The sequence below is a fragment of the Paraphaeosphaeria sporulosa genome, assembly GCF_001642045.1.
Source record: "Paraphaeosphaeria sporulosa strain AP3s5-JAC2a unplaced genomic scaffold CC84scaffold_11, whole genome shotgun sequence".
Lineage (NCBI taxonomy): Eukaryota > Fungi > Ascomycota > Dothideomycetes > Pleosporales > Didymosphaeriaceae > Paraphaeosphaeria > Paraphaeosphaeria sporulosa.
In genome coordinates, this window is record NW_017253370.1 from 80,058 (window position 1) to 98,150 (window position 18,093).

Genomic DNA, 18,093 nt, shown 5'->3' on the forward strand with positions numbered 1-18,093 from the left:
TATTGGATACGACCTTGCTCGGGTTCGCGATGCAGTATACAATGGAGGCTTGTAGTCGTCAATGCAGCTAACGATCCTTAGTGGTTGATTCACTAATACGAAACCGAGGTTCCCCAGGCAATGATCAGCCCTAGCGACGTGCCCATGGTGATCACAGTTAGACGTTCATTTCTAGCGCCACACTATCAAACGAGACACTTGTCTCCCTTGCATGGCATTTTCAACAAGAGCGATCACATGCGTGATCGTCCTTGTGTCAAGCAAGATATACTATATCAAGACCCTGGCGGAGCATCTGAGTTTGACATTTGATCGCGACACTTGGCAAACCCCCAGCCCTCGTGCTACGGAGTAAGCGCTGCGGCCTAGCTGTATCGGAGAACCGGTGCCACTCAACGCAATGCAACCTAAAATGACTTGCAGCTCTATGATTCAGCTCCGTCATGCAGTCACGATCTTGTATTCTCCTCAGCAGCACTCTGCACCACGGGGGTGCAACAGGGTAGTCGGCGTACAGAGATCAGCCCGACCGCAGCCTCGGCAGCAATAGCATCCCAGAAGTATGGTAAATCCGTGAGTTGTCGGAACGACTATCCGAATGCTCCATTTTTTAGATCCACGAGTCAGGTCCATCTGACAACCGTTCTCAAATCGACTTCCTAGAACAGATCAGCGTTGGCTCCATTGCTAGTGTTTACACAAAGACACTCCGGTCGACGCGAACCATGGGTCTAAGGCGGCAAAGGCCAAAGCTTTGCGATGACCTAGGCAGCCAGGGTCGTGTGGGGTGGCGTGAAGCCCCAAGCCTACGTTCGAGGTTTAGTCATGACAAGCAGTTTCGCTTCTCATGCAGAGTTTCGCCGTCCGCACCTTTTGCCAACGCGGCTAGACCACATCGCCAACCTCATCTCAAACAGGTTCTTCCCTGGCGAGACGCAACTGCATAGCGCCGAGGTAGGCCTTCGCCCCGCTATAAGTTGCAAGTGCTTAGTTGACTAGCGAAAATCGCGGCCCACTACTCGCACGATTACGAGACTTCCTGTCCGAGGAGCGGCAATAACCGCTCTGGTATCTGTCACGCTTGACTAGAGGGGATAAACACGTGATCGGGTATTGTCTTGGTGTTGGTTCGGTTTGCTTTCCTCCGGTCACAGGCGGTAGTGGGGTAGCCGCGCGACCCCAGTCGTCAACCCCTCCATGACAGCTTGAGCTTCCTGCTTGAGGCATGAGGGGCAACCCAGCCCACTATGCTTACGACTGCTCGTGTGATGATGTAGAGTGCAGGTTTCACTTTGAGGACGAGATGGTAAGGGTTTAGCGCCGGCAAATATTTGAAAGATTCTGCCTGGGCGTGGGGTATCTGTCGAGCTAAGGCAAGTATGTGGATAGGAATGTGCAGAGTCGGACCTGGGCATCGGAGGAAGAGAATGAACAAGGGAGATCGATTTGAATGCATTAAAAGCGTGCTAGTTGTGGATGATCACTTGCTCCAGCGGCTATTTGCACAAAGGACCATGTTGTGTGCGGCTCGCGTCGAAGCCGTCTCGGTACCAGAGCTGCAACCGCGATCCCTTCCACAACCGCACGACTAAAATTACGTTCAGTATGTAGAGGCCAACACACAGTGTTTAGCGAGGGATTCAAGATTTTCCGACCAGCAGCTCATGAAGGCCACTTTCACCGGCGGACGGCTTGAGCATGGTAGTCGGAAATTCCATCTATTTGTTTTACTCCGTTGCTTTCTGTCACTGCCTTTGTCCTCACTCGTCATTCGGCCTACTTGCATTGCTTGAGATTGCTCTGTGGTGGTCCAAGCCACAATCGGGCTTTCACACAGATGGAGGCGGCCTGGGTAGTCAGCGTACGGACATGGATGCGTAGAGACCATCGATATGGGGAGTAAATTAGTCTCGCTTTGAAAGCGGCAGCGTCTTCATCGATTAACTATCAGATCACTCATTTCCATACCTCCCTTTCGTCCAACAACTCAACATTGCTACAAACCTCCCATGACCCAACACCACATGTTCTCTCATCTAGACTCCTTATCTGAGCTCCTTAATCCCGTACGCCGCCGCCGCACTCTTCGCCCAAACCCACTCTATATCTTTCTCACTGAGCTCCTTCTCCTCCCAATACCGCTCGACAACCTCAACCCAAAACCCCCAATTCCCCACCTCCCCTTTCGGACCACCGACATTGCACACCTTCACCTGTGCATTAGCTTTTCAAAAGGAAAACGATCGGGACAATAAAGGGAGGGAGTCACTCACCGGCCAGTCGCTCCCAAACAGCACCCTGTGCGCGCCGAAGCTCTGCAGCACGTAGTCCAGATACGGGCGCAGCGTGTCCAGCACGGTTTCGACGGATGATGGGGTAGCGGACGGTGCGAATTCGTTGAGAGCGCCGCTGAGCTTCATGTACACATTTGGGTGAGAAGAGAGGCGGCCTATGCAGGCTTGCCAGCGCGGGAAGAAGGGCCAGGTTGGGGTAGAGAGGTCGGGCTTGCACAGGTGGTCTGGGGGAGTATGTCAGTAGGGTGTGTTTGCACCGACGTTCTCGTGGATGCTGGGGCAGGGGGAGCGAGATAGGGACAGGGGGAAGTTACTCAGCACGAAATTCACGCCCTCCTCTACACCCTCAATCAGCGCCGCCACGGCTTCCAGCGCTTCTATCCCGTCGCGATGCGCGTCGACGCCGACATCGAACGCGAGTCTCCGCTCCCCCTTTTCACACGCCAGCTTGACGTTACTTACGAACCACTCGTTTCCAATGATGCTCTTGACCTCATCCGCTGTGCGTCCCTGCAGGAGATACCTTCTCTCGTTAGCCATGATCCTCTTCCCAAACCCAATCCCTAGTTCACCCTCCCAGCAGCGCGAATACCATACGTACCTGAACCCTACAACCCTCGCCCACGCCTTTTCTCCCAACCGCTCCCTCGCCACCCGCAAATACGTCCCAAAAACCCTCTCTTGGACATGAAACGGCGCCCAAATAACCAGCCCCTTCATCTGCTCCCCATCACCCTCACTCGCACCGTCCCCTTCTTGCACGTCCCCCTCTACAACCCGCCTCAAAAACGCCAACTCCTCCAGCGGCGCGCGCGCCCATGCACTCAGCTTCTCCTCCACCTCTTCATCACCGGCACCCGCATCGAGGGACAGGGATGCAGATGGCAGATACCGATCCGTCTCAACGTAGACGAAGCCCGCGGGTTGCACAGGCGCAGCCGCCGTCGCGGCAGCGTAGTCGTGCACGCCGTGCCGCCTGGCGAGGAACAGCCCGGGGGTCATCCAGGCGTGGTCTTGTGAGCTGGTTGCCGTCGAGGGCCAGAGGTGGATGTGCGAGTCGAGGATTGTGGGGGGCATGATGCGAGGTGGAGGGGTTCTCGTTGTGCGGATGGGAATTACGGGAGTAGGATACCGTGGATTTGGGGCTCTGGGCTTGGACGAGAAGCGATGGGAGATTGTGATATTGAAGATGGTGGGCGTTCGTATCCGGGGTCCACTGGTCGTACGGCACGTGTGTTGGTGGTGGAGAAGCAATGTTCGGATTGGCGGGGTAAATGGGTCCGGGTTGGAGGGAGTGCGGGCGTTGTCCTGTTGTTGTGGTATTGACAACAATGACTTGACTTCTACCGAGCTTGAGGTATTGAATTACAGAACATAGGGCTGGTAAACCACGCGATGGGGACAGATGATGATTCAGACCGGGGTATATGGTGGTGCTACATCTACACCCGATGCATTTGAACAGTAAAACAAATAATACACTGCATCATGCAAACTGACACATATGCATCACCGAAGAAGTTGGTTCAGTGGCTCCGCTTGAAAGCGCATTCTCCTTATTAACGAGCTATCCGCTCCCCTCACTGCAGATTCACAAACAAACCCCCATCAACCAGCAACTGCGCCCCGGTCACGTATCCGCTCAGCTCGTCACTTGCCAGAAACACGGCCGGTCCTGCGAGATCGCGCGGCTCGCCTGTCCGCCCCAGCGGTATCCGGCCCTCCATGTACTTCCTCTTCTCGTCGTCGGCGAGGTCTTTCTCGTTCAGCTGCGTCTTAATAGTACCCGGGAGGAGCGCATTGCAGCGTATGTTGTGCTTGCCAAGGGCGCAGGCGGCGGATTGGATGAGGCTGAGGACGCCGGCCTTGGTGGGGGTGTAGTGGGCTTGTCTTTTGGGTTGGTGGTGGTGGTTAGCTTGGGTGTGATGGTTCGGGTAGGGGGGAAGGGAGAGTGACGTACTGCGCGCCGCCGACGAGAGCGGAGATGGAGGATATGCCGATGACGGAGCCGCCCGGGGGCGATTGGGTGGACATCTGCGTTGCGGCGGCGTGGATGGTGTTGAATGCGCCAGTGAGGTTCGCGTCGTGCGTCGTTGCCCAGAGCTGGGGTGTTATGCTACACACGGTATCAGCACCTACGCATGCCTCTCTGTTGTGCTCTTCCTCCCGAGGAAGTAGAGGACACGCACTCCAGAAACTCCTTGAACTCGCATATCCCTGCATTGCTCACGACAACATCCAGCCGTCCCCACCGCTTCACCACCTCTGCCACGAGCCTCTTCCCCGTCTCAGGGTTGCCCACGTCGCCGGAAACCTCGGCAAGCCGCTTCTCCGCTTCCTCCTTGCTGCCGAGGATGCTTGCTGCCTCCTCAAGAAGCGTCTGGTATTGATCCGCCGACTTCGCGTCGCCGAAGTGGTTGACGGCGATGTTGGCGCCGTGCGCAAGGTATGCCAGTGCGATGGCGCGCCCGATGCCCGTCACGCCGCCTGTTATGGCTGTGGATTTGCCCTTGAGGAGCTGTGCGGGATTGGACATCGTGGGCGTGTGCTGTGGGAGCTGGAGTGCGAGAATGTGGGGTTCGCGATAGCAGGAATCACCGCGGCCGGGGCTTGTGCGCTATAGGAAACGGCAGGAAGGGCGTTTGTAGGCAGGGACAAATGTAGATGAAGAATTCGGAGGCCTCATGATGCGCAAATGTGTGGGCGGCGGCAGTGTTTCGGCGGACGCGTCTAGGTGGGGTGTGGGAGCTGGAGAGCTGGGATTCGGGCGAAAGAGTGCCGAGGCTGCCTCATAGGTAGGTATATGAAGTGGGCTGAAATTGCGCGACGCTGGCAACAGAAAGCATTTTGGTTTTGCAATCACACACAACAGCGTTTGGGACTCCTCGGTCAGCACATTGGGCACTTCTGTATGCCAGCACAAAAGGCAATATTGAAGGGTTCAAATGTGGCAAAGGGCAGCGCAAGGTTGAAAATAGCATGCACAGTATATGCACATTGGGTATATATACTTTTGGAGAAGGCACAGAACTATCTGCCACTTCATTGATACTGCCAAATGGCTACTCAAAGCCCTCAAACTCACTCTCGCTCACATCATCCACCTTCCGCATTTCCTGTCCCGCACGCTGCTTACTCCCCTTCACTGCACCCCTCTTCTTGTTCTCAATACGCCTCTCATATCCACTCTTCGTACTGATCCTCGCCGTGTTCTTCCCATCCTCCGTCTTCGCCTTTCGCCTCGCCTCAACACCCTTCTTCTTAAGCTCCTGTTTCTCCCGCTTCGTTGGCGTCGGCAGCGCGTCGAGCAGCCACTGCTTCACGCTCTGCTCTTCCTCAGGGACCCCGCGTAGCTTCTCCGCTGCGCGAATCACGTTCGCAATGAGCTTCACATAGGGGATGTCGTCCTGCGTGTACAGCGTGACAGCGACGCCGCCTGCACGCCCCGCGCGCCCGGTTCGGCCGACGCGATGCACGTACGCGGCTGCGCTGTTCGGCACGTCGTAGTTGACGACGCCGTTGAGACCCCGGAAGTCGACCCCGCGAGCGAGGAGATCCGTTGTGATCAGCACCCAGATGTCGCCACGACGGAACTTGGTCATGATGCTCTCGCGCGCAGTGCCAGACAAGTCTGCATGAAGCACGGCGATGCGGGAGCTGCCGCCCGCCTCGGGTGGAATGTCGTAGAGCAGTTCAGAATGCAGCGCGATGGCGCGGGGGATGGTTTGCGTGAAGACGAGGAAAGGAGGGCGAAGCGAGGGACCGCTGCTGTTTGTGGGTAGAGCAGTAGGGTGTAGGAGTTGGCGGAGACCGAGCAGCTTGCCCTGTTCGGTTGCAGCATAGGTGAGCTGGTGGGCGATGTTTGGAATGGCGGTGTCTTTGAGGCCGACAACTAGGCGTACGAGTGGGCGACGAGAGGGCAGGATTGCGTTTGAGGATGAAAGTGAGGTCCAGCGGGTATTCAGGGTGGAAATGGCGAGGGACTCGATGTTGGAGCCCATTGTTGCGGACCAGAGGCCGATGCGAAGGAGGGGGTTGACGCAAGCGTTCCATATTGAGAGAGTCTGCTCGCGGAAGAGAGGGTCGAGGAGCACGTCGGCCTCGTCAAGGACGAGATGGCGGACGCTTGGGAGCTCGGCGACGGAACCATCATTTTGCTTGAGCGCGTTGAGCAACGCTGCTGGCGTAGTGACAAGTATTGCAGCCTTGACTTTGTCGGCTCGTCTCCGCTTCCGCTTCTTGGGTTGTACAGCCTTGCCCTCGTCAGCACTGTCCGAAACGCTCTCGTCATCTTGCTCCGAATCGTCAGCAGCATCTGCCTCGTCCTTGACGTCTTCTTCTTCTGGTCTCTCCACGACTTCCATGCCTTTCTTCATAAGCGTTGCCTTTAGCCCGGTCCCCTTGGAAAGCTTCCTGGCCTCATTGACGATCTGCGACGCCAGCTCCCGTGTAGGTGCTATGATGATAGCTCGTGGGCCGTCTTCGCTTTCAAATTCTTCTGCTTTCTCCGACAAGAGCGCATCGATGATGGGTATCAAGAATGCAATGGTCTTTCCACTGCCCGTAGGAGCAACACTCAAAAGATCAATGTCGCCTCCATACTCAGCACCGGAAGCATTCGCACCGCCATTTTGACCCTCCGCGCTTGCCTTTCTCGACCGCAGAAGCAGCGGCAGCGTGCCAAGCTGCACCTCAGTCGGCAGTGTATACGCCTGCTCGTTCAGATTCTCCGCCAACCTCCTCGAAATGCCATATTGTGACCGTAGCTGCGAAAACGAAGTAAGTGGCTGAGGAAACAGCTGCTTCTTCGAGTCTTTCTTCTTCTCCACAACCTTCTTTTCCTTCTTCTGCTTCTTTTTCTTCTTCTCAGACTGAACTTCCTCCTCTGGTGGCGCAAAGTCTTCCAGCACGGTAACCTTCAGCTTGTGCGACCGCAGTATCCGCTTGCTCTCGTCCGCGTCGTAGGGCTCTGTTTCCTGCTCTTCGTGTGCGCCATTGAACTCGGCATCAGGCTGTGTTTGGCTGGTGCGCTTTTGTTTCTTTTCTGCGGCTTGAGCGGTAGACTCTGCGTCATCTTTTTTTGACAAGCCAAAGAAATCTAGTTCTGCTGGCAGCGGTGCAGATGCATCTTCTGCATCCTTCCCTCTCTTTCGCTTTTTGCTCTTTTTTGTCTCGGGTGCAGGTGCGGCAGGTTCGTCGTGGCCAAACAGCTGCGGGTTCGCGACTGCGCCGGAGGAAGGAAGCTTCTGCGCGGGCGCAGAATGTGCGGCTTTCGACGAGCGAGAGAGGAGTTTAAAGACGTTCATGGTTATCCTGGAAACAGCGCTCAAATCCCGGACAAAATTATCATGCGGCAAGATACATTGTGTTGGTGGAGAATTGAGTTGTCGCAAAAAGTTCGAGATGCACAAAAAGTTGCCCGCGGCTCGGCGATCGGATAAACGCGACGCCGACACAGCATTCACGAATTGGTGACAAGCATAGTTCAGTCAAATCCAAGAAGAAGCATTGCGTAGTTGCACAGGAGAAAAGGAAATCTAAATCAGAGTATGTGCAGCAATAATGGTACAGTGTTGGCCATTACATGTGCGCCGCATGCGCAGTTCCACCCCATTCGTTGCCGTCATCTGGTCATTGCCAGATCAGCTATCGGGCTTTTCTTCAACTATCCCATCTGCACCCCCTCCTTCGCAGCCGTCCTCAGATCCTTGACCCCGGGTCCCTCGCTTCAGTGGTATTGTAGATATTGTCAAATGTATGCATTTAGTGGTGAGCCTCCTTGGATCGGTAGCCAACAAGTTTAAAGCGGCCAATGATCTCGCCAACGGAGAAGAAACCGACGACCTCAGCAGCGATGATGCCGGCAGCGAGCCACTGTTGTTGGGAGGCGCCCCGTACGCGGTTGAGCATGTTCACGGGCTGTGCAGAGCTCGATTCGGCAGCCTTGCTCACGTTGAGGAGGCTCGAGGGATTCTTGAGCGCGTTGGTCACAGGCTGAAGGTACTGCTGGATGGTGGCCATGTTTCTGTTTCCATTAGTATTGGTGGGCGAGAATGATGACTTTTAGGGCTTATCGTACGGTGGTGCCATGCCGCGCTGGTGAGCGACGAGCTTGCCGAGCTCAAGACCGACTCTTGAGTAGTAGATCACGCGCGGGATCAAAGCTGTATAAGACCCAAGTTAGCAGGCCATCTCGAATGGTATGTAATCGCGGGCAATGAAGTCGTGGGGCGCTGGGATGTCCGGCTACAGCGCGCAACTTGCGCGCATGGATGCACTGCTGCCTGAGCTTCCCATCATGTCATTGAGCTCACACAAAACTCCTTGGTATACACAAAGACTCCTCCTTCCCAATGCTGCCTTCGACCACGATGAGGAGCGAGGAATCGCGCACTAACCTTGTACACCCCCGATGAGCCTTCCAGTCCGTCCGCCAACCTTGTTCGCCGCATTGGTGGCCGCGCTTCCGACCTTGGCAGCAGCAGCGCTCGCGGAAGATGTGACGCGGGTCAGGCCCTCTGATGCCTTGGACGATGCCTCGGCAGCCTTCTCCTTCGCAGCGCCGGCAGCTTCGGACGTGGTCGACGCATTGCGGAGGCCCGCGCGGCGGACGGCGAAGGTCGATTGCCGCAGCACTTGGCGGGAGGCTGCGAGAGACATTGTGACGGGTTCCGGGCGCGAATTGGCGATGGGGTGGATGAGAGTCGGCGTCCTGGGGTTGGAGGTTGGGAGCTTCGGTGCCAAATCTCACATTTTTCCGGCATGGCGACCACGCGCACGGGCCATGCCGGGAGGTTTAGGATGGCACACGAGACGTTGGACAGCATCATCCCGCAACTCGATGCGTCTATTCCGTGAGGCCTGCCTCGTACAGCCTGTCGCAATTGGAATGGTTCATATGCAAACTTCAAGCGCAACTTTGGAAGGTGAAACCTATTAGGCGCACATACACTTCGACTCCCCTCCGCGTCACTATAGTATCAAGGTGCCTCATGGTGATCTTCAGCTGATTGACGCGAACCACAAGGAATTTCCCGTAAAGTAGTGGAGTTGACGCGTTCTATGTTCTTCGCAGGTCCTGCTTTCGTCGTCTGCTCGTCTCTGTGTTTCTTGCGTCCCCCTTACATTTCGATGCTTCATACCTATGTTCATAGGATTGAGGCCGACGCGAAATGCATTCCCCTCCCCTCCCCTCCCATCTTCTCCAATAAATTTGAGCTTCAGTCTGCCCTCTATCTTCATCTTCAAAGACCTTTTAGAACGAGAGTCTCAGGAGAAATATCAACTTATATCCTGCCAAGTCACTACCATAGAATTTGATAGACTCTTTACGCATTACCCTCAACATACACCCATTAAGCTAATGCGAGGTCCGCAAAGAATTGCGAACATATTATTTGTCAAGGTCTAAACGTCCAGCGTTTAAGCTAAGACTCGCAACAATTAGTAGTGCACCTTATGATATACGACCTGGATACTTACTTGGTCTCTGGAATCAATATCACGGATACGGCTCACTCAAATGTTGTAAACATCCATTATGTAGTCGCCATTATAATCGCGATAGATATGTGCACGCAAAGACTCCAGTTTCGCAGTCCGCAGCTCTGGAATCTCCAACATCAGCTTCCTCATCAGTGCACCCACCCGGTCCTGCTCCCAACCATAGTCGCCGTACATCACATTGTGGATTGGCATATACATGGCCGACTTCTCGCAGTACTGCGCCGCTTCTTCACAGTCGGAGCAAGCCTTCTTCATGGCTGCGGCATACACCTTGCGGTACTTGGCCAGGGTCCAGGGGAACAAGTCCGAGATGTTAGGGAACGAGTAACACCATCTGAAGTCCTCCTGAAGGAACACTGGGACAGTTGCAAAGCCGACACAGCGGGCAAGACGGTAACGTCTCTTGATCCTCGGTCTGACGTTTCTTCGAAGCTACGAAAGGCGTAGCTTTGAGCACCTCAACACGTATGAAGTCTGCACCTTCCGTATCCTCCCCACACTGCCTCTTGTGCTGCCGGATATAGAATGCGGCGCTGGACTTGGATACCTGCCGCTTGTAGTACACTCGCTTCAATATGCCTACGAAATCGTAGTGCGGGCCGATATAAAAAGATCCTGGGTTAGTTTCGTCCTCAAGGTACAGCATCCCAATTAAATCGAATTCGAGATGGCGGAGCTCCGCCATGTCAGTCGCGAGCGACGAGGGGAATGTAATCCGCTTCGTTTCTAGCTCTTCCGGAGGATTGTTGTTATCTTCCCGGTCGACTAGGTCACCATCATGAACGGTGAGCCCTTCATACCAAAAGTACTGCGGTGGCATTCCCTCAAGAAACGACTGCATCAAGTATGGTCCGCCGATGGCGTTGTCGAACGTCTCGTCCTTGGCGAGCAGTTCTGGGCATGGCAAACGTGGCAGTTTGTGCTTGATATACATCAAGGTGTGTGCTTCCGAGCGCATGATACTTGCTTGCCCAGGGTCCCAGTGGCCCTTGGTCCCGACCACAGGGATCTTTACAACGAGCTTGCTAGTTCCGTCACCCAAAATGACTGCGTAGTTGTATGAGCCGTGCAGCCGGTGCTCAACACGGAATGGAGTAATACTCACCTTACCCTGCATCTCCATGTGCAGGTGCACAAGGTAAGAGAATACTTCGTCCGTGATGGCCATAAAGGGGGCCCAGTTACGTTCTTGATCCTGCTTTCCACGTTGTTTTTCGTCAAGCTCTTCCTCAGCCGACCCGTCATCGATGTCCATGGGCGGTTCATTGGCAACAGGTTCATCCTGCACCTGCTCCTCAATCTCAACGTTCCCATGTAGCCAGTTATCGAAGTACCGAAGCATTTCCATACTTTAAAAGCCCTCGACTAAAATTCTGGTAAAGATAACATTTACCAGCGATGCACCTGGAGTTTGGAAGTTGTGGTTGATGTCGAGGAGCTGTGATGGGTTGAACGTCAGGAGGATCATCCTCGATGATTCAAGCATACACGCATGGGTATGTGGACGTACAAGGGTAAGCATCGTTCTTCGTACCAACAGATGGACAAAACCTTGTTGTCACAATTCGCGGCCCGTCATTGTGAAGCTCACAATGCCAGAGACCCAGCCAGGCAAAACAGTAGAGGGATTTTCACACACGGTATCTTGAGAAGCAGCACCTGCCAAATTACCAGATGCCCCCTTATATGTAGCCCGAAAATCGTAAGCGATGGTAGTGTTATGCTGGGATATATTAGCGCTTTGTGGCTTAATCTTTCACATACGACCATAGGACACTGAAAACTAGGCTTCCCGTCCGCTCAGCCATATATAAGCAGTGTACCGGCGGATCAGTAGTCAAGTCGGTGACGATTGGCGAATCCCCGCTGTTGTATGTTTTTTTTTTTCGATACGCGGTGTGGGAGTGGAGCAAAAGTGGGTAGTGGAGCCAGCGAAGCGCGTCCTAGGCCGGAATTACCCGGAAATCAGGCAAGGTACCAGACACCCTTCGTACTACGTTGTTATGATTTGTATTTAATTGCCATAATTTAGAGCAGGCAATTGACTCACCATGTTATGCCAGGTCGAACTCTGTGGTCAGGTTCGCATCTCCCGAATCACGTGGCTGATAAGATGGACTCAAGATGTGCGATACTCGTTCATACCAGCCTTTTTGAGCGCTCTGTTGAGCTGTCCCTTCAAATAGCATCTGAGGCCGTCGATTTGACGCCCGTTTCCAATGCCAACAATCCGTGGCAGTCCTGTCCTTAGGAAGTACCATTTGCCCATGCACTCACGAGCTTGGAACTCTGCGCTTGAACCTTTCCCACCAGGATTCGCGCTGTGACCAAGGAGTGGTCAATCCGTGTGGTATGATTCCTGGTGTCGCTGGTACTTCGGGATATAACCTTTCGTAACTTGAGACCGTCTTGGAAGCGTATTGCTCCAAAAGGTCGATAACGTCGTGAAGGGACTTTCTGTTCTGGAGCAGAGGTTCCACAACCTGTCTGGCAGAGGCATCGCGGAATAGCTCGCTAGAAATGTTGTGGAATTGCAGAAGTTCCTCAGCTGTAAAATCCCAAATTTCAGCCTCAGATTCATTGTCTTATTTCTTACATGGACGCTCACCTCTCACTCACTAGCAAATATATCTTGTGATGAGAAATGATGATTCTGGCGCCGTCTAACCACAGCAACATATGAGTCCGACATCAGATTGGCCTTAAGTATGACAAAGTTCACGCAAGTAGCAGGGCTTAGGGCTTTAGAGGTGACGCTCTGCAGTCCAGTAATTTGACTCCATTTGATTCGAGAAACATACTCCTGACTTGAACCTTCGAAAGCATCTACGAAGTCGCCCAGATCGTTCAATATGCTTTCAGCCAGTATCCGGCCACCAAACACCGTATCCGATGAAATCGATGGATTCATAAGCCGTGGACCGATCTTGAGAAAGCCTTCCCACCGGGATATCTGATACGATCTCATGCTGATCTACGCATTCGTCTCATACTCTGGCTGTCGTTCGTCGTAGTAATAGGAAAAGTGAAGAGAAAGTGAGACGAAGAACGTTCGCGATCGCGCTGTGTTGATTGCAGGGCTGAGGAGATATTCTTAGATAAAGGCTGATGATGATTGGCGATCTCGTGTTCAGTGGCCGCGATTGTTGTTGACCACCATCATCACCTTGCGCCAGCCCAGCTGATATTTTCACACAGCTTAGCTTGGAATAATACCATGGAGCCAGCAGAAGAGGCCGCTCATCTCACTGCGCCAGCAGCAAATGACCCTTACTGGAGATCTCTCGTTGGCTGTGGCTACAGCAGGCGAGGAGACCCATTTGTCGCTCGAATCGGACGCCTTTCGCGTCTCCAAATAAGTTTTCTATTCAATGAGCTCATCAAAATTAAAGCCGGAAGTAGAAAGAACTGAGACACGAACCAAGAGCAGATGGACCTGTTGGCATTACGTTTGCATCAATACAGTCGGTAGTATTTGCTTTTGCTTTCCGTTACGAGCATTGGGCGAACATGTCTTCGTGGTCTTGCTCTTACTCCTCAGTTACGATGTACCTTTTCGTCTTTTCGCCTTTCCAGACAGTCGGTAGAAGGGAGCTTAGATATCGACCACGTCTTGGATGTGCTAGTACTGATGATGTTTCACGTCCAGCCAATGCGCTGAGAGACTATCAGTATACGAGTCAGCTTCCCCCACTACCATCCCCGTTCGCGGCTCGACAACGAACAGAAATTGAGAGCGACTTCCAGTTATTGGCAAATCCTCACCGTCAACAAATGAACACTGCTGCCGTGGGAGACGTAGACACCAATTTCGGCGACGGCAACGTTCCATACAATAACGAGTATCTTTCGCTCAATCGCAAACCAACCCAAAATCCGGGCCCAGTCCGTGAATTCTCGCGGAAACATTTGCCGAGACCTCTTTCCTGGACCGAGGAGGAGAAATCCAGCAGACGAGCAGGCTACTCACGCGGCTTGCCTCCTGAAATGTACTCCCCATCTCTGAATCGCATGGCTAGCTTTTAGTTGGACTTCTGGGAGGAGCTTGGCTGGTTGTACCCTTGATTATCATGGCTGTCCACTCGTCACTGACGAAGACCATGATCACCGTCTACCGCGGTCGTACTCTTCGTGCTGGCGGTGAGTCTTTTTTTTGAGCTGGACAACAGAGACACTGTGACTGCAACATCGACTTATGCTGCGGTCCTGGTCGTTTTCGTCGGGGCAAGTACAAGCGGATCTTGAGCAGCATGCAGTTCTGCCATTGGTCTTGTCAAGCTAATCCCCACACACATCAACGAACTTCTCGAATTTTTTGGTAGAAGATCATCACGTCATTTGTGATGCTGTTGTATTTGTTGTGCTGTGACCATGGACCTAAATCATACGTGTAACCGACGCCTTGGATGCTGCCAGTGACCTTCGTTCACGCTGAGTTAGTCCTGGGTTTCGTGTAGCATGGGAAAGACTCGCATCACCCAATCATTTGATCATCTGCTTTGGCGATACACAGAGTAAAGTTGGATTACTGATCCATCATTCCTATGGCACACAAACCTCGGTTTCGCGAGTATATCACAGGTCTATCAGTAATCAGGATATTGTGTCATGAACATCATTCATAGGCCCTGAAGCCCCTAATATTATATACACAAGTTACATCAACAGACGCTCAGGGATATAACTCCTTCGGAATGCGGAATACGACGCCAAGCAGTATGCCGAGCGAACCACGCCTCATAACATTATCCTTCGGCCGAGGTACAGCAAGCCCACATAGCCAGGCCATAAGCACAGCTCAGATGGTATACCTGAAGCCTCGCTGGTCATCCTCCTACAAAAGCTGTTAGCGACTGCACAAACATCAAAGGATCGCGACAAACTCACATCATCATACTCGAGCTCGACGTCGCCGCGCTCCGCCTTCGAGTTCGAGCGCTGGAACTTCAACGTCAACAAACCAACGATGATAATCGAGAGGATGCAGCACGCAATGCAGGCATAGATGCCCGGCCTGTAATTCGGAGCGTCCTGCGCCCTGAACACGAGACCTCCAGCGATACCGCCGATGCCACCGAAACCGACCAGTGTTGCCGAGCAGAACGCGCGCTTCCACTGTCCACGAATGTTGTTCGCCTGGTACGACATCGCAGCGGGGATGTTGCTGTTTGCGCCAGCTGTCGTAAGGAACACGCCAAAGTACTGGACCGACGCCTTCTTGTGGAAGCCCATGATGGGAAGCCCGATCAGGCACAGAAGCATGTTGAAGATTATGATGGGGCCGCGAATCCTATACTTGTCCCCAGCCCAGCCGGTGGCGTACATGACGATTGCGGCGAGGGCGTAGGGCGGCGCGACGAGGCATTGGGAGGCTGCGACGGAGAACTTCATCTTCTCGTTCAGGATGATTGGAAGGAAGTAAGCGAGGGCGTAGGTGACGGAGGTGGTGTTGAAGAAGATCTGGATTAAGTGTTAGTACAAATCGGCATGGCGAACGGACATGTTATGCTTACCATGGCATAGCCCCAAATCTTGATGTCAAGCCCAGCGCGGAAGAACTTGCTGGCTGAAAATGGCTGGGGTTTCGCGTCCCCACGGTCCCGATCGACGCGTGCAATAATAAACTTTGCCTCGCGCTCATTCAGGAATTTCCAGCTCTTGTGAGCCATGTCCGGGAAGTCGACCAAGGCGAAGTAGGAGCCGAGGCCCAGGGCGCAGGTTAGAGCTCCCTCAATGATCTGACTATGATTAGCAGGGTTTGATTTTGTATAGTATAGGGTAAACTCACGAAAATCCACCTCCAGCCTGTCAAACCGGCGTGACCTGGGCATGGGGGCGCTGCACAGGACGAGGGCTTGCCGCCTAACTGCATGAGGCCGTAGGCGAGGATACCCGCGCATGCTGAGGCTAAACTTCCGAGCATGTAGAAGACCGAGTACCGCTTGCCGACATCGAAACGGGTATACCAAGTCGAGAGAAGATACACACATGACGGAAAGAAGCCAGCTTCTAATATGCCGAGGACGACTCTGAGACCTGCGAGATCCTGCCAGTTCTTCACGAAACCCATACCAATCATAACTGCGCCCCATGCAGTGGTAATGACGGATAGATGGAGGCGTGGGCCAAGTTTGCGGATCAGAACAGTCGACGGCGGTTGGAAGAAAATATATGTGGTGAAGAACACAAGGGTTACGACCGAGTACCGCGAGACTGTGCTTCCAGCTGGGAACGGAAGGGCAAGCTTCAGCTCACGGGTCATGCTGATACTCGTCAGCCAATAGATCCTTGCGCAGGGAGTAAGCAGACGCACCCAGCAACTGATGCTGCCGACAAGTTCGTCCTGTCCATCAACGAGATGCAGTACAGGACTCCCACGGTCACGACAAGACGCCTATCGATGCGGTGGATAATCTTCTTCTGCTCTTGCTCGGTGAATTCGGACTCGTAGTCCTGGTCATACGACGTCTTGGTGGGAGTGCGCTCCACATCCTCGAGCATGGCGGTCGGGTCCTTCTCGATGCCAGGACCCCTGTCAATGCCTGCCTGTGCCATGGTGAAGGACAATTGAGAAAAGGATAGGGTGTAGGAGTGTTTGGAGGAGAGGAAGAAGCACGCAGATCAGATCCAAGCACCAGGAACGCGCGACCTATATGTCACTGGGGCTCTCATTTTGGCAGGTGGCTCCTGCACGACAGCTGATGATAGCTGCCAAGCCGCATGCACCGACCGGGGCTCATCGATGTTGGAAAAATACCGAGGCAGCGGCAGCGGAAGGACAGGACATGGCGGCGTTGCCGCAGCCATCTCGCGGGCGTCTTGCTGCGCAGCCAACAGGACATCGTGAGGACAAGGGTAGCGGCGGAGACGGGAAAGCAAATCTGGGGACGAAGACCGGGGGGCTTGGCGCGTGCCCACCCCCGCAGAACAACAACATCTGTGGAGCGCCACTAAGCCTGTGCACGAATCAGCACCCTCTCCACGCCCAATGCGCTTCGTGGGCTCTCTCCATCACATCGCCCAGTCGCCCTGCCTGGCTGAACGCTCTTGGTCGTGGTGACAAAGAAGTCGCTGCGGATCGTCACACGTCGTCCTCACTCGCGGCCGGCGCTCGTTCGTGCCACAGAACCGGGCAGCATCACCGTCGCGCTGGCATTCGCGGGGTACGGAGCACCAAGGCTGGGCATGCTCTGCCGTCTCCACGCTCCGTTTGGAGCCTGTCCCGAGTGGGACACACTGCCGACCCTAACTCGCACGGCTAGTCCAGGCTGTGGAAGGGAGCATGGCCCGAGTGCTTCGGCATCGGGTGATGCACCCATCTGCATCCATCTGCCAAGCACCAGACGATAGCCTGACGACAAGATGAATCGATCTGATGGCCCTGAAGACTCAACAAAAGGGTCTCGCCGATAACCGCGCGGCCACGCATTCACTGCAGACCATTCATCCAGCCGAGGCCCAATCCATAGACCGCGTCCCTTGCTTTAGCTCGACCGTCTTTTTGGAATCCAGCGCGTTCGCCTAGACGCCCCGACACTAACTCCGACTGCACCAATAGCGAGTATAGTTGTGTGCAGCACTCGATATATACGGCATTTTCGACGACTGGTTGGGGCTATGTGATATGCTAAAGCATGCCCGGAGCTTCCGATCTACAATCCTGCGCGCTCCTGCGTCTTCCTCCGCGGGGACCCTCCACTCTTAGGCTGAAATCGCCAAGTTCCCTCACCGTCCCATCTCCATCAGCAATTGCTCGGCTCAAGGCATCACCAGCAAATTGTCTATTGGCGTCGGACATACACCATGTCTCGCACCCACAGGCGACGTCTCGTGCACTCGGGCGAAATCCTTCCCCTCGCCCAATCCCTGTCGATATTTAACGAAAGCTGACGCCACGCATTAAGCTGTGCACGCGCACGTGGGAGGTCGTCGAGGTGGCTGGAATTGGCTTTCGCGTGTTACCCTCGCCAAAGATGGTGTGCATGTATGTACTGCTGGACCCCTGTCCTGGACACATCGCGGGGCTCAAGCGTGTTCCTGGACCGAGGCTGGCGTTGCGATGTTCTAGATGTGTAGGCGTACCTTTGTAGTTTCTTGGCTGGTGACTTTCTTGAGCAATTGTGGTCTTATAGGCGAAAATACTTCGTAAGGGTGGATTGCGGGGGAAATGAGGGGTGTACGGTGTGCTGTTGTACAACCCCGGGACTCAATCCAGGTGTCTCAAATCATGGTGCCCATCGTCACACTTCCTAACTAAAGTCATCGTACGGTGACCTGGCATCCCTGAACCTGT

General features: G+C 54.1%; 8 protein-coding genes across 8 annotated transcripts; 2 read left to right on the forward strand and 6 right to left on the reverse strand.

Annotated features, from left to right (window-relative positions):
* Positions 1-1,909: 1,909 nt before the first annotated feature.
* CC84DRAFT_1154047 (uncharacterized protein) lies at positions 1,910-3,650 on the reverse strand. The gene is made up of 4 exons (XM_018176865.1): positions 2,896-3,650; positions 2,609-2,817; positions 2,274-2,518; positions 1,910-2,207 (listed from the first exon to the last, which is right to left on the reverse strand). Exons 1-4 carry the CDS (start codon positions 3,369-3,371, stop codon positions 2,046-2,048), a joined length of 1,092 nt encoding a protein of 363 aa, XP_018031144.1. The 5' UTR covers positions 3,372-3,650; the 3' UTR covers positions 1,910-2,045.
* Positions 3,651-3,700: 50 nt separating this feature from the next.
* On the reverse strand, positions 3,701-5,046 carry CC84DRAFT_1168015 (short-chain dehydrogenase/reductase-like protein SDR). Its single transcript, XM_018179305.1, has 3 exons — positions 4,484-5,046; positions 4,255-4,410; positions 3,701-4,184 (listed from the first exon to the last, which is right to left on the reverse strand). The coding sequence occupies exons 1-3, from the start codon at positions 4,828-4,830 to the stop codon at positions 3,875-3,877; spliced, it is 813 nt and encodes a 270-aa protein (XP_018031145.1). The 5' UTR covers positions 4,831-5,046; the 3' UTR covers positions 3,701-3,874.
* Positions 5,047-5,294: 248 nt separating this feature from the next.
* CC84DRAFT_1168016 (P-loop containing nucleoside triphosphate hydrolase protein) lies at positions 5,295-7,678 on the reverse strand (the record flags this gene model as incomplete). Its single annotated transcript, XM_018179306.1, has 1 exon — positions 5,295-7,678. A coding segment is annotated over exon 1 (2,240 nt), but the record flags the coding sequence as incomplete, so codon positions are not given.
* Positions 7,679-7,789: 111 nt separating this feature from the next.
* CC84DRAFT_1168018 (putative mitochondrial F1F0-ATP synthase g subunit) lies at positions 7,790-9,448 on the reverse strand. Its single transcript, XM_018179307.1, has 3 exons — positions 8,693-9,448; positions 8,374-8,458; positions 7,790-8,319 (listed from the first exon to the last, which is right to left on the reverse strand). Exons 1-3 carry the CDS (start codon positions 8,952-8,954, stop codon positions 8,058-8,060), a joined length of 609 nt encoding a protein of 202 aa, XP_018031147.1. The 5' UTR covers positions 8,955-9,448; the 3' UTR covers positions 7,790-8,057.
* Positions 9,449-9,827: 379 nt separating this feature from the next.
* On the reverse strand, positions 9,828-11,242 carry CC84DRAFT_245768 (uncharacterized protein). Its single transcript, XM_018185656.1, has one exon. It carries the CDS (start codon positions 11,146-11,148, stop codon positions 10,114-10,116), a length of 1,035 nt encoding a protein of 344 aa, XP_018031148.1. The 5' UTR covers positions 11,149-11,242; the 3' UTR covers positions 9,828-10,113.
* Positions 11,243-13,039: 1,797 nt separating this feature from the next.
* CC84DRAFT_245758 (uncharacterized protein) lies at positions 13,040-14,058 on the forward strand. The gene has a single exon (XM_018185655.1). The coding sequence runs from the start codon at positions 13,311-13,313 to the stop codon at positions 13,824-13,826; it is 516 nt and encodes a 171-aa protein (XP_018031149.1). The 5' UTR covers positions 13,040-13,310; the 3' UTR covers positions 13,827-14,058.
* A 540-nt stretch (positions 14,059-14,598) lies between these two features.
* Positions 14,599-16,301, reverse strand: CC84DRAFT_1101465 (MFS general substrate transporter; the record flags this gene model as incomplete). Its single annotated transcript, XM_018174916.1, has 5 exons — positions 14,599-14,634; positions 14,688-15,260; positions 15,314-15,538; positions 15,589-16,063; positions 16,114-16,301. 5 exons carry the CDS (start codon positions 16,299-16,301, stop codon positions 14,599-14,601), a joined length of 1,497 nt encoding a protein of 498 aa, XP_018031150.1.
* A 284-nt stretch (positions 16,302-16,585) lies between these two features.
* Positions 16,586-17,503, forward strand: CC84DRAFT_1208930 (uncharacterized protein; the record flags this gene model as incomplete). Its single annotated transcript, XM_018182192.1, has 1 exon — positions 16,586-17,503. The coding sequence occupies one exon, from the start codon at positions 16,586-16,588 to the stop codon at positions 17,060-17,062; it is 477 nt and encodes a 158-aa protein (XP_018031151.1). The 3' UTR covers positions 17,063-17,503.
* Between the last annotated feature and the right edge of the window lie 590 nt (positions 17,504-18,093).